Source organism: Meleagris gallopavo, chromosome Z (assembly GCF_905368555.1).
Source record: "Meleagris gallopavo chromosome Z, MGAL_WU_HG_1.1, whole genome shotgun sequence".
Classification (NCBI taxonomy): Eukaryota; Metazoa; Chordata; class Aves; order Galliformes; family Phasianidae; genus Meleagris; species Meleagris gallopavo.
Window position 1 is genome coordinate 24,392,812 of NC_139435.1, and position 14,928 is coordinate 24,407,739.

A 14,928-nucleotide genomic window follows, 5' to 3' on the forward strand; every position below is an offset into this window, starting at 1 on the left:
GTAGAGCTGGTCTAAGTGCTCTTAAAGACTTTGTCGATAAAAGGAATTACGAGATGCACATTTCATTTCTTCCTTTCCATCTTTTTTCCTCTACATCTATTTTCATAACATCCCTACTTTTAAGATTTCCCCTTCTTGGAAGTGAAAAGATAGAAATACAGCAAGATGGTCACTGGCTGTGATTTTATACTGTTATGCATGCTTGGTTTGTTTTGCTTGGGTCTTGTTACATAAATGTTGCAAAAAGATTGTCCTTTTTTTCCACATGGATTAGGCTGATTCATTAGTGATGAACTAATAAGTCCTTCTTGGCTGCTGAATCTTGCTGGCCTACTGTTGGACTCTGACACGCCTGCAGTCGCCAAACTTCCGCCAGTGGCATCTGCCACCAGTCCTTTACATGTCAAACCCTTTCACTGGAACACCCCAGTGTTTGGCTGTTAGATTCTTGATTTTCTCTAGTGATTGATGCGAGTATCACTCGCTGTAATATCTGCTAAAAAGTACATTTCAATTACATCACATGACCCTGCAAAGCTTCTGTTAGGTCATTTAGCAAACGATATTGACAAATACACCACCACTTTTTCTTTTTATTTATTTATTTTTTAACTGGAAAGACACTTAACCTAACCTATGCAGGCTAAGGGCATCTCATTCAGTGGAGATTAAAAAGGGGAGATCAAAAAGTGGAGTGTGGGAATACAAGAGAGAACATTCAGAGCAGACGCTGTTGAGCAAGATGAACAGTATGAGAAAACTGAGAAGGCTGAGAACTAAGGATATCTCTAGAAAAAGAGAAAAGCAAAAGAAATGGCCCAGGGCTCCGACTGGATAAGGAATGTTTGTGGAATACTTTGTTGACATGTAAAGGAGGATGGGAAAGTTCTAAGGGTGGATGGGAAAGCTAGAAAAGGAAACTTCTGAATGTATATGAGTTATCTGAGAACCTGTAATAAAAGATTTCAATCGTTCACATCTGAGTCCACGCCTGGTTGCCACCAATCAACAACTTAGACAAATGTCTCCCAGTCTTGGTCTTGCCTCACTGCAAGATGGGCTAGGGAATTCAGTAAGGTTCCTTCCAACATGACATTTCTTAGAAAGCATCAGTTGCTCTTTGAGACTGGGGAAAGAAAATATAAAATTACAGAGTAAGATGCCAGATCTTCCACTTGTACTTTATCTCTTTAATGCAAAGGTTTTATGAAAATATTTATTTCTGGGACCACATCCTTTTCCTGTGTCCAACTAAGGGCTGTGATGGGACACAATTTTACTGTGTAAACAACCCTGGCAACCCAAAATGCCCATCACTTCAATTCCACACAATGCAATCTGTGAGATTCCCCGTTGAATATAGTACATGCCAGTAGTGTCAGCAATCCTTTTAGAAGGTTCAACATGCAAAGAAAACATGATATAGGAGAGGAGAAATGGATACACAAACACATAGTGAGAGTTATACAAGTATACAAAAAAGCAGTGGTATCTTCTGACAGCTGTTCTTTAAGCCCCACAGTGTAAGTTAGGTTAGAGAGAAAGAAGAAAGTGGGCATTTCCTCATGCATTTTGCACAGAGACATAAAAGCAGAAAGAAATAATAACAATAAAAAATAACAAAATGCAGATTATTTTTAAACATTGGTGAAGGTGACATGTGAGGGCAATTTTTTATTGCAAGATGTCTTCTTTCTCCTCACAGGTTTTTAATAGCACATCCATATCTTAAGCAAGTAAGGAGGAAAATATTTTATTACATCACATATTGTTAAGGTTGCCTTTGCAATATTACACTATCTACCAAATGAACATGCTAAGAGATGAAGAATTTTCCATCCAAGAGGGTAGGAATTTTAATTTATCTTGACAGAAAAAAAAAAAAGAGGCAGGATGCAGGGTTAAATGGTCATCTTGTGTCTTATGCTATTATTTATGCTACATCATTGCAAAGCAGTCACGCTGTGTAAAATTTTTTTCTGCCTTTCTTCGACCAGGAAGAGCAAAATACAACCAGTACAAATCAGGAGGGAGAAAACGAGGTAGCACAGACCCCGGTCCGCTTGCACGAGCTGCAGGAGCCACCTCCGCGCTCGCAGCGCCCACTGACGCGACGCACCGCGCGATTTCGCTGCTCTTCGCCCCGCGCTCCCCCCGAGCCCGGACCCCTGTGTCGCCAGCCCACGCGCGGCCCCCTCGCTTCCACCCCGGGGCGGTGCCAGCCTCCTTTGTGCGCCGGGTCCTCGCGGAGACGGCGGCCGGGGGATGGATCAGGTACGTCCGTAGCAGCCATGGCGGGGCCAGCGGCGCGTCGGGGCGTAGCAGATGGAGTGCGTCACGACGAGGGGCGGGGTGCGGCGGAGGGATGATATCAGGCGCCGGGCGGCAGGAGCCGGGAACGGAGGAGGTGAGTCTGCGAGCGCTGCTGGGGAGCCCTCGTCCCCTCTCATCCCTGAGCCGCGTTCTCCTCCTGCCCCGCGGGAGGCCTCCCGGGGCTGAGGTGAGGCTGCTCCTGAACGGCCGACTTGCTGGAGCCCCCCGCGGCGTGCGAGCCTGCCCGGGGGGTGGGTGGGCGCGCTCGGAAGCCGGGGAGGGGAGCGAGAGAGGCCCGGCCCTGCCGTGCCCTACCATGCCCTGCCCTGCGGGGCGTGCAGCCCGCCGGCGGCAGGTGGACTGGCCGCGGAGCCCGGCTCCAGGTGTCCGTCGCCCCTGGCGGGCAGTGCCCGAACCCGGCCGCCTTCCAGGGCCGTGGTGGGGAAGGGGGGGGGGCTGAGGCCCGGGATGGGGGCGGGGTGGCTCCGCCGGGCTCTCCCCTCGGCGGGACCGGGTGCCATTCGTCTCGGCCGGGCTGAGCCCCGCGGAGGGCGAGCCGCCCGCTGCCAAGTTCTGGGTGAGTTTTGAGGAAAGCAGCACCTTTTCTTCTGGCCCGGGCCGGTCTGCGTGGTGTAGAGCCAGCCATCTTTTGTGGAAGGAGTCTATTGTACCGCTGCTATTTGCATATTTAGGCACGTATGTATGTGAGCTCTGCTATCTGCGGGTACATTGTGTGTGTGTGTTTGGAAGTAAAAATGACCGTGTTACAACAGATGCTTCCACAAAAGATAGCTGTGTGTGTGTGTGTGTGTGAACTGTGTATGGGGATAGAATCATAGAATGCCCAGGTTGAAAAGGACCACAGTGATCATCTAGTTTCAACCCCCCTGCTGTCTGCAGGGTCGCCAACCAGCAGACCAGGCTGCCCAGAGCCACATCCAGCCTGGATGCACATGCATGCTCTCTCTTCTCTTTTCGTACACGTGATATGTGAGGTTAAGCATTTTATTTTAAGGGAGAGTCAGTTCTTCCGTTGTAAAACAAGGGGAAGCATCCTGCCTAAGGTGTTTGGTATAGCATTGCCATCCTGCTTATGGAGGGTTAAATCCGACCTGAGAAAGTGGATTATTCTGGGAACTTGGGTTATAGCACCGGGTTTTATGTCCGTTAATGGAAAACAAAATGCATCAACCCTCTGGTTTTATATTTGAGCTCATGTCCTAGTTAGAGAACAAATTAAGAGTCATCTCTGGGTGCCATTGGCTGTGGTGTTTGTGTTATTAAAAATGAGTAATTCAGAACACCTGCCTATCATTTGGAGATAGAGTCCAGTGATGCTTGGTTCCACATTCATGGAATCATTATGGTTGGAAAAGACCACTGAGATCACCTAGTCTAACCACTAGCCCATCCCCACCATATCCACTATCCACATCCCTCAGTGCCACATCTCCACGCTTCTTGAACACCTCCAGGGTCAGTGACTCCACCGTTTTCCTAGGCAGCCTGTGCCATTCTGCCTTTCTTCGACCAGGAAGAGCAAAAATTTTTCTTAATAACCAACCTGAACATCCTCTGCTGCACTGTGGAGACGTTCCATCTCATCCTATTGTTGTGTGTGAATGTGTGCACAAGTCAGAAAAATAATTTTTTTTCTGCTTGTTATTCTGCTTATTTGTGGATACTGGGCAGCATTATTGGACCAGCTCTTGTGTGTAACTTGACAGTTTTTAAGAGGAGTTAGCATAGTGTCATAATGCTCAGGGTAGTAAATTTGGTGCTGTGTTGCTGCTGGAAGTCCTGCAGGAGGCTGCTACAGATGAATGATTGTGGTCACTCCTCTCCTTCAAACTCTCCTCTATGGGAACTTCATGCATCTTCTGTCTGATTCCTTAAACACACCAGCATCTTCAATTGAAACCTGCCAGACTTAAACATTGATAATTTCTCACTTCTTAAGAATGGTCAATAAGCACGTGTTTCACTGGGGCACCTATTTCTCTCTGTCCCAGTGCTTTTCTGTGTGAGGTTTAAGCTATACATATTTTAAGTTCAAGTGTTATTGACCTCTTATTTCAACACCATTTTACAAACAAAAAGCCTGTTGGGACACTGAGATCTGTATTTTAGTTGCTTTCCGATCTTTCTTTCTCCAGTCTGGTCTTACTTAGCATCTGCCATGTTTGGAAGTGAATGTGAATGTTTCAGTGTCATTGTCTACTGATGTGAAAGACAGATGCTACTGTATTTTTTTCATTGAGATCTCACAGCAGTGCATGTCAGGACACACAGTACCACATTTTTGGAGTGTTTCATCATGTAACTCCTTTACAATGAAGCAGTACTCAGACAAATGATTTGTAAGAAAATATTCCTAATTTCATTCATGTGCACATCAACGTAATGTCTCTTCATTAATTAAACATGTTTTTTTTATGTCTATTAGTTTTGCTAAGGTAACACAACTTAAAAGGGAAGCTTTACCTTCATTACTTGCACAGACATCTTTTTCATGCAAACTGGTTTAAATAATTCTAATATGTAGCTATTAGAGATCAGAATCTTAACCAGTACAAGGTAGTTGGAATTCACTTGGGTCTTTAGGCTGATGTTCAGTAGTGTTTCTGTTTCTTATTTTAAATGCGAGAAAATAAATGTTTGTGTGAAATTCTGTAGCAGTAGAAAAGCTCATGAGAGTAGAACAGCCCTTTACTTATGTTCTTAGGCACGAGACTTGATTTATCAATATCTCTAATTTGTATCATTCAATGAATATTGGGTACTTTTTTTTAATTAAATCAAATTAACTTCAATTTTCCTCCCAAGCTTCTGTTTCTACTGCTTCCTGTATAGACTAAGCAATCTTGAGTGCAAAAGCCTGCTTTAATATTGTTTTGTCTACTGCATTTTTTATAAAAAGTATGTGTTGTCTTGAGAGCTGTTAGCTGTCATTCTAACAGGTATTTGTGTTTATTTTTTGTTGGGCTTTTTTTTTTGGTTTTTTTTTTTTTTGCTACTGCTGACTTTTTTTGTGAGGGGAAAGCAGGTAGCTAAGTCAATGGAATGTGACAGCTAGTATTTATTTAGTCAGTATAAATTTAGCTGGTGTTCAATGAGCCTGAGATTTTGAGGACTTTTTGAGATTGCTCCTAAAATATGTAAAAATTCTTCCTCAAAAAAAGTAGCAAGTTTTCAAAACTTCCCTAAAATCTCACTAAAACTTAGTAAGAATTATCAGAGCTAATGTATCTCTTGTTTTTTCAAAGTTAACTGGAAAGTCCTGTGTTCTATGTGATATATCTAAATATCTCCATGTATTTAAACAATTCCTTGAGTTGCAAATCTAAAAAGATTAGATTTTTTTTTCTGAATTGTGTAGTAAACTGTTGTTGTGCAGCTATTCAGAGTAGCATTTAGGCTTTTTATTTTTTCTCTTGGTCCTGTATTTCATTTTCATAGTAACGTATCGTGATTTTATTGTTATCACTGTAGATTAGGAGATACACGTTGTCAATGCCTCACCCTTCTCCTTATGGTTAGACATCCTTTAAGGGCTGAGGTGATTCAGTTACTCTTTCTTCTAGGTTTCATCAAAACATGTAAAGTAGGGATAGTTAAAAAGCTTCTTAATTCTGTGGAATCGCTGTAGAGGAAGAATAATCAGGAAGGATCAAGTCAGAGTCCCTGAGGCACTGCTAGAACAACAGACCTTATTCAGAAGTTGTGGCCACTGCAGTGGCCAGTCCCAAGCCAGGACTGTTGATGAACTTTGAAGAATATATAATACTGCATCAGCCTGAGTTAATGTTACCCTTTCAGTATGCCAGATGGATAAGTATGAAATGTGCTTAGGTTAGCCAGTAAGTTACTAGAAGATTTTTGTGTAACTCTTCTGCAGGTAGTAAGTCCTGCAGCTGTGAAGCCTTTCTCATAACTGCTGCAGAATTAACCATCAAAATTTGTTTCAGCAAATTTGAATGATCTGTGGGTGGATAATAATGAAATTGCTGGGGTTGTCAGGAACCAGTAACAGCAGAAATGTTATTGCAATGCAGTGCAGACTGCCTAATGATGATTAACTTATCTGTGTTCATAATGCACCTCAGCTATAAAAAGAAGTAGTATCTGTATCTCTAGAGGAGAGACGGTTACTAGTTTTGCTTTGTAGATAAAGGCCTAAATCATTCTTTCAAAATTTTGAGTACATCCAGAACAGGATAGCTTTGATACTGAAAGGTATGACTTATTAATGTGGCACATATTACTGTGAGAATGGGAAATGTGGTATGTTCCCAGAAGCATGTTACGTTTTTGGAAGTATATTTGATGGAAGAATGGTTGATGATGGAGATAAGGACAGGATGGCACGAGGGAGGAGACTGTGTGCACATTCCTTTCTATATTACAGACATCCTTGCTGACATTCTCAGATGTAGACCTTCAGTCTTGTAGTAACTTGTTCACCAGTAGCTAGTGAATTCATGCTAACAAATATTTGATATTACTGCTGTATCAGGCTGAACTGATTCAGGAATGGTTATACAGGGGCAGTTGTGAGGAATCAAAATGAACCAGCTGCAAGTTTGAGACTGCTGGAAGCAAAGGCAAACAAATGTGTAGGAATGTGAACTATGTGATGAGGAGTTTGCTAAATATTGGTCTTGATAGCAATAGGTATGGACAATAGGGAGAAGTGGGTAAGACTGTGCCCTGAGCTGCTGCTGATTTGTTTGGGCCCATTGGAAAGCTTAGAGAAGAAGGATGAGAGCAGTTGATTTCTAAACAGATTCCTGAGAGTTTTGAGCAATGGAATAATACTCCTTTGATGTTTTAGTTTTCCTTTATTCTGGGAGTAGGACTTTTACATAAACAAGAAATGCTGGAATTTACTCCTTATTTTTACTTCTAGCTGGAACAGCTTAGATGATGTCTTACTGTTTGCTGGCTTCTGAATCACACTAATATTAATTTGCCTTTGTTTCTTGAATGATTCTTTTTCAGAGGACAAAGTTTACTTTTTAATTTGTATATGCCATTTTTCCATCCTTTTGAAGATGTTTGAAGGTGCAATGAAAGCAAACATACCAACAAATCCAGCTGTGAGCTGGATTAGAGTTGGGATAGTCTGTGTTGTCTTTGTACAGGTGATGAAGCATAGGTGCTCTTTTCCAGGGTTATATGAAAGTTCGTATACCTACCATTGTATTTGCTAGCATGTTGTCTATGGCCTGTGATGGTAACTTGACATATCTCTTTACAAAATGACTGGCCTCAACCTGACATTCAGAAATGGCTTCTTGGCATATCTGTGACTGAAAGTCCTGATTACTAGCTTTGAATGTTATTCTGTAATGTGTCTGTAACGTTCATGTCACCTGAATTTCATGCTATCTTTCTCTGAAATAGTTTTATTTACTTCGTCTTTCTAGTAGTCTTTATCTTCTGGTTTTCTTTAATCCCATGCAGTTTTGGTAAATGAAGTTCATTATTTTGTTTTGCACTGGCAAGGCAACATCTGTGTACAGCTGAAAGAACTTGCTGCTGTAGAACACACTGCAAGAGGCAGGTGAAAATTCAGAATTCATTTTTATCCAACACCATATTTTTAGCTGTCTGTCACCTTCTGAAGGTAATAGTAATAATGGTTAGGGATATCTGCTCATTTCCTGTGTGGAAATAGAGTAAATCAAAGGTTTTAAGGTAAACTAAGGTTTAAGTTCTTACTGTTCCAAATGTGTTGTACTTACTGCAGTGCCAATTTCCAGAATTATGGTCCTCAGTTTTATAGTAAATGGGCCATGTGACTGTATACTCAGACTATGAAAAGCCTCAATTCCACCTTAATCTGTGAGGAAGTTGACTGATAAAAACCTGTAGTTACAGCCCTTCGTATCAGATTTACCTGTCTCATATCCTGGAATTCTGGGACATTCCCATATTTTTACTGACCCTTTTACTGACCCTTTTACTGACCCTTCTCTTCTTTTTGTTTGGATCACACGAAAAAAAACAAGGTAAATACTGCTCTCAGTTATAGGTCTCTTCTTCCAAATGACTTTTGGAAACTGGGAGAGGGAAGATCTCTTCTACTCACATACAATAAAAAAAAAATAGAGCAGGAGATGGAATACCACTTATCATTTGCATTTCCTGGGGCTTTTCTGCTGAAAGTGAGAGCATCCTTAGACTTCATGGCATAGTGGTTGCTCAGACAGTTTTAATTCTTCCTGTGTTATGGAAGAGTTGATGAACTGCTGTTCACCATTAGTAGCTACAGTCACCATCACATTTGAGTTTTCATCTGGAATATTCTCAAAGCACCTATAGAGAGAGTTGCTGTTGTTCAGCTGATGAGCAGTAACTCAGACGGGATAACATGAGGCTGACCTAATCTGCACAGCTTTGTCAACTGCCCCACCTGGGACAGAGAAGAGGACAACACAACCCAAAGTTTTGAAAATAAAAACAAATGCATACATAGAGTTTCTGCAGTGCCATTCTCACCACTAGATTAGTTGTGTTAGGTTTGGAAGTCCATCAGCTGTCTAATTGTATTTGGTGTTTTTTTTCTAAGTGTGATCAAGAGAAGAGTTTGCTTCATTGATCTCATCTCTGTACATGATATAGCCTATATCAGAAGGGCTGGTTTAGCAATAGGGATCAGTATACTAATTTAAGGACCAGTATATTAGTTTAGCGAAAGACATCAGAAGTGCTAGTTCTAAAACTTTCCAGTTTAGCTTTGCTTGGTATGTGAGCAGCCTTGTTTTTGTCAACAATTCTGCTTTTCAGGAGTACTGGAGTCATAGTAGAGTATTTTTATCTTTGCATCCCCAGGTGCAAGGACTTTTTTCCTTGGATTTCGCATATTGGTTTGGGTTATAGTGTATCAAGATAGAAAGTCGCTCGTTGTGACATAACAAGCAATGAAAATATGATAAATTGGTGAAAACCAGCTGAAGGTTGGCCAGAAGTCACTGTAATGAAGCTGAAGGAGAAATTAAGGGGATGAAGCCAGGTGGTCTTAGACCAACTTAGATGCAGTCATGTGTGCCAAGAAGGAAATTGGCATATATTAATGAGTTCTTGGAAAAGATTGAGCATGTGTGCCAGTGTATTGCATCTTTACTGTTTAAATGTAGAACTTGAACCCTGAGAGCACACAATTGATTTATCAATTCACCTGGTATATATCATGAGGAATAAAGGAATGTTGGCTTTCCAACACTATGTTGGATTTTGAGTGTTTTCTTCCTGGATTTTGGATGGCACTTCCAAAATGGAGGGATGTTAGAGTATGATAACTTAGCAAGATACCACATGGGAGTAGGAGGTTATCTTCTGATAGTAAGAGGCAGGTAAAACTGAAAAAATATAGTGAAGGAAGATTTTTTTACTTATTATACAGAGGAACATCTTTTGGAAGAGGTACCTGGAGAAGCAGGAGTGCTGAGGGACATGAGGTGAGAAGTGAGCAGGGCAAGATCAGTGCAGCTGGCTGCCTCCCAGAGGAAGGCAGGCTGTTGGTTTACAAGTGATGAGCTGTAGGAAGGCTGTTCTTTAAAAACAGAAGCTGTGTTGTATAAAGTGCAGAAATAAAATCAGAGCTGAGGGTGGAGCTGGAGAACTGCAGAACAGTAACTTGAAAATGCTGAGGAATGGAAGAGAGAAAGAGGAGTGACTGGAAAGGTAAGTCGTGACCAATTTTGTGTGGGGTTATTTTTTTTTGAAAACACTATGCAGACTTGTCTTGTAGAGAAGAAGCCGCAGAGGAAGAATGAGTGCTGAGCACCAGAGATCAGTTGCATGTCAAGAGATGAGGATCTAGGAAGTAAAAATCTTGCTTAGCCCCACTGTTCTGTCTTACTGGTGTTTATGATCTTCAAGCAAAACTGGAATTGATTTAATTCTGTGTGTATATTTACTTCAAATCTGAGAGGTAGAAATCTTTCATGCATTCTTTTCCATAAGAAACTTCAGCTTTATTAGTTGTGACTCTTTGAAGTTGACTCAAACATAGACTTTGAACATGGTTAGGAAAGTGTGCCAGAAACATACTTTTGTGTATCAATTTTTGCAGTCTCTGTACTGAATAAAGTGCTCTTCAAGAAACCAAGTGATGATCTCATTAAATGTTCAGGAAAATGTTAATAACAGGTTAGTATTTTGTATACTGAAGCACTTAGTCTTTGATTGAATAGGCTACACAACCTAATGCCTAATTTTAATCACTCGAGGAAAACATCAACAGTGTCAGACTGGTGCTTAATCAAGCATCTGCTTAAGAACCTTACCTAGCTATGGTGGGTTTTAGAATGTAGTTGCATAACCAAGTCTCCTAATTCTGTCGTGTGGTATTATTCTTGACAACTGGTAAGATCTCAGTCCTATTTTCATTATTTCCTATTTTTCCTATTTTCATATTTCATTTGAAGCTGACATCAGGAGTCATGTTTACTGTAAGAGAAACTCATTTAATTGAAGGCGCTTCTAATATTGTTCATATATTAAGGTATACTTTTGTTACATATTTTTATCTGGTTCTGCAGAAGTAGATTTTGGCAACAGTTTGATCTTCTGTAGCTACCAGATTTTAATATTTTCATTACATGTTAGAGCATTCTGAATAAATTTAATTGCATAAATGCTTTTTTTTTAAAAAAAAAAAAAAAAAGATTGCATTGTACAGAAATTAATGTACTATCCTCTTTCTTTTAAAGGAAAAACAAGTCATATGCAAATACTTATATATGTGAAAGACCTCTTTTTCTTCATTAGTCAGCATTTAATTCCACAAGATACTGTATGAACCCAGACAAATAAACCTTTCAGCCATAGCTCTTGCTTACCTCAACTGAAGTCATTTTATAGCAGAATTGGAAAGTAGATCCTTTGTGTAGATCTCATAGTTCTATGCTATGCAGGTAAATTAAATTATGGTAGCTAATTAACAGACGGCAAAGACTCATTGTATTTACATTTAAATGAACTGCTTTCATTTGTCTGTGATAGAAAACCAGAGCTGCATAAGCTGCTTCCAGCAGATTATGGATTTCGTGGTTGACACAGTAATCCAGAGTGCTTGGTGAATGTTGACAGCAGTTTTTAAATCACTGTCCTGTGCTTCCATAAGAGGTTTTGTTGTTGTTGGTTGGGCCTTTGTAAGGTTGGAAGATTGTTATTTAGAGTTTACTGGGATTTCCTATTAAAACAAATGATGTAGATGAAAATATTTTTCATATTTTTCTAGGAAAACAAACCTCTGCGAACCAGGGCAAATTTATGAGTTGGCAAGAACTTGAATTTAAAATTGACAAGACAGTTTTCTTTAAAAACTTGAACAAAACCCATGCAGCAGGAAGTGATATTTATATGCGTTAGTAGTGTGATGCAGATGATGACTTGAAGCATAGTTAAGGAATATATAAAAGCAAACTTCTGGAATTAAAATCTAAGAAAACATCCCTTCAAATTTGTGGCTATTTGAGTGGGGAGGGTTGAAGTTGTCTGTTCAGTGTGGCAGATCAAGTAGCCTGTTAATTCCTCAAGCCTGTAAGATTTTTTTTTTTTTTCCCCAAGAAATCCTGATTTATATTCTTTTGCTTAAAAAGCAACATCTTTCCTGAAATGTTGTCTTCTTGCTTCAGTCTTTATTTGTTACATTGCAAATTAAAACAAACAGTTTTAAGGATTAGAAATAATTATAAAATATGAAAGCTGTTACGATAGTAACCTAAATTGGTTGTTGTACAGACATTCCCTATGTATTTCGAACTATAGGGTTAGTAATAAGCAAGACAGATAACTGATCACTTAAATCTGTATGGAGAGTACCGTAGTGTAAGTTTAAAACTTAAGTTTTTATGTTACAAAAGGATGAATAACCTTTTAACCTAATCTTTTCAGACTCTGTTGGGATAGAAATGAGTGAAAAGTCCAAATGCACAATATATTACAAACACCTCCCCATTCATCTTTGAAGTAAATAATTCTGAACAAAAAAAGCAGAAGTGATGGGAAGATTTTTGTGTATGTTACAGCTGATAGTCTAAGCAAATAAACAGCTGTGGAATATGGCTGTTAATAGAACAGTGTGATAGTAGGACTAAACAGTTTTTATTATTTTGGTGGCAGGAATCGTGTTGTTTTTTGTTGTTGGTTTTTTTTTTTTTTTACTATAAGCTGGAAGATTAAATATACTACTTCTTTTTAATCACTTTTTATTGTTATTTCGACTTTTATGTGGCTTCCACTTTCACTGAACTAGCAATTGAACGTAGCAAGATGGGAAACTAAAATAGCAAAACAGAAATGATGTTCCTGCTGCTGTGATTGAGAAGGCGATTGTCAGCTTAGTGCATCGTCAGCTCTGATGCTGGAGCAGGCTCGGGACTTGCACAGTCCCGTGTCTTGTTTTTTTCTGGAATGACAGAAGCTGCACAGGGAGATTTAGTTTGTAATTTAAGTTTCTTCTCACATTGCTGCCCCAGGTGCAGCATGTAGATGGACTTCTGTATCATCGTTAATCGCAAGAGTCCTTGAGAAGTTCTGTGATGCAGTACTCTAGTGATTGTCTAAATACTTTAAACTAACGGGCTGTGTTGAAGTTCACTTTTTGTCAGAGTAGGCCAGAACTTTGTTACAGGAGTGGACCCACTGTGTGCGTGTACATTGGCTGTGATTGGATTAGTTGCCCTGGTTTAGCAAAAATGTTCTGCTGATCATAGCTTGAGCACCATGATGTGCTTGCTGCTAGTTTCAAATTCTGACTTAAAGGATTTCCTGTTTTTTAAATACAAATTCAAGTCTGAAGATTGATAAGAAGTTACGCAGCAGTTGATTTAATTTTACGCATCTGTGGTCAGTTGGTTTATGTTGTAAGCTTGCTGGTGGATTATTGATGATTTTCAGTTGTATTGTTTAAGCATACTTCTAGTATGGAGTATCTCATGGCCTTGGTGAAGTATTCCTCACACTGATATTTCTGAGGTACTGATTAGTACAGCTTCATAGGTGAGGAGTTGATGCAGATCGAGTAATATGTCTTCACTCACATTAAGTCTGCTAGAGCTGTAAATTTATCCTCATTCCTCTGAAGCCTTGGCTAGCTACCTGACCACTTGGACTTCAGTACCTCTAAGACAGAGGCACACAAAGTAGGTTTTAAACTGTATTTATGCTCTGTTAAATAGCTGCGAGGAACAGTATAGCTTTTTGGCTTCTTATTTTTGTCATATAATGGCATTCAGTACTGAAGATCTACAGTGGGATGACTGCTTCTCTTGATTTCCAGAGCCTGCTGAAATCCTCATATGGGCTAGAAGCTGTGTGGTCTGAGCCTCTGTCCTTTGTCTTCCTTCATCTTCATATGCTTCTAAGATGGCACTGGTGCTGCAGCTATAACTGACATTTAAATCAGCTTGCAAGGCTACCTGCTTACTCTCTAGAAGAAAAAAATTCAATCTTAATGCTTACACTAATGAAGATTTTGTGAGCTAAGAACTACCTCAATTGCACAGGAATGTGCTTTACTCATCCTGTTAAATGTGTTTTTGTTGTTTGTTGAATTGATCTATTATCCTTTATTGCTGCAGATGTTCCCAAAAAGGATGTGCCTTTTCTCACGTAATGACTTGTGTAATGTTGAGGAAAGGAAATGTGATACAATTCCACATTAAAGGAAATATTGCTTGTATTTGTTTACTATGTACAGTCTTTAATACCATTATGTGAAAATATATGGTTATGAAGAGTTTAAGATTTATTTTCTTTCAGTTGAAACGTGAAAAGAATAACTTGCATCATCTGGAAAAAAAAAAAATCTTCCTCTTCCTTTCTGCTATTTATTTAATACAAATGGTTGTGATGAGTTTAGTTGCTTGAGACTACATCGTGTGTGTGCAGTCAGCCTGATTGTTGGCTGGCCAACTGGAGTGGCACCTCATGAGCAGAGCATGATCCTGCAGCGTATGATAAGGATTTGACCTGACAGTTTTACAGTAACGCTACGCATGGAGGCTTAGAGCAACAAAAAAGGGTATGGTGGACTTCATGGCTGAGACCTGTACTATTCTTGCTGTATAGAAAAACACATGATGCTCTTTTCAGGAAAAACAGAAAAGCTTTCTTTCCTCTTTCACATATTGCTCAAGAGTCTTTGTGGACCCATCTGTACCTTGTACTTTTTTAAAGACACTGACAAAGCAATTGTGGTTTAATTTGGGGAATTTTAATTTATTACTATTGGTAGTCATTTACTTTGTTTTTTAGTAGGTTAGTTTGCCTTTCAAAATGAAGATGCTTGCATTTTGGATTGTTAGACTACTTTTCTATGATCTTCTGTAGATTAGCATGGGGCAATCGTTTATCAGCTCTTCAGTGCTTTCAGTATGGTTTTGTAACTATATTGTTAATGATTTATTCAGGGATCTAGTGAACTGATATGTTGTGAAATATTTTAGATCTTACCAACCATAAGGCAGAAGTAATACCACAAAAAAAATTGTGACTTTACATGTTTAGTCTGTTTCATGATGCAAATAGTAAGTGATTATTAAGCAGGAATGTTGAGTTCTCTGTGATGGTTTACTCTTGGAAACTGACTGCATTCTTCCC

The 14,928-nt window shown here is 39.7% G+C and overlaps 1 protein-coding gene across 3 annotated transcripts in view; it reads left to right on the forward strand.

The window, feature by feature from the left end:
- Positions 1 to 2,349: 2,349 nt before the first annotated feature.
- FAM169A (family with sequence similarity 169 member A) overlaps positions 2,350 to 14,928 on the forward strand; it is a 38,229-nt gene continuing 25,650 nt past the window's right edge. For 2 of the 3 annotated variants that reach the window (XM_085213642.1, XM_085213646.1), the window contains exon 1: positions 2,366 to 2,500. In XM_085213642.1, coding sequence (XP_085069768.1) covers positions 2,366 to 2,500 — 135 coding nt within the window. Of the gene's footprint in view, positions 2,501 to 14,928 lie in introns of all 3 variants that reach the window. The other variant, XM_085213645.1, reaches the window with a different exon arrangement.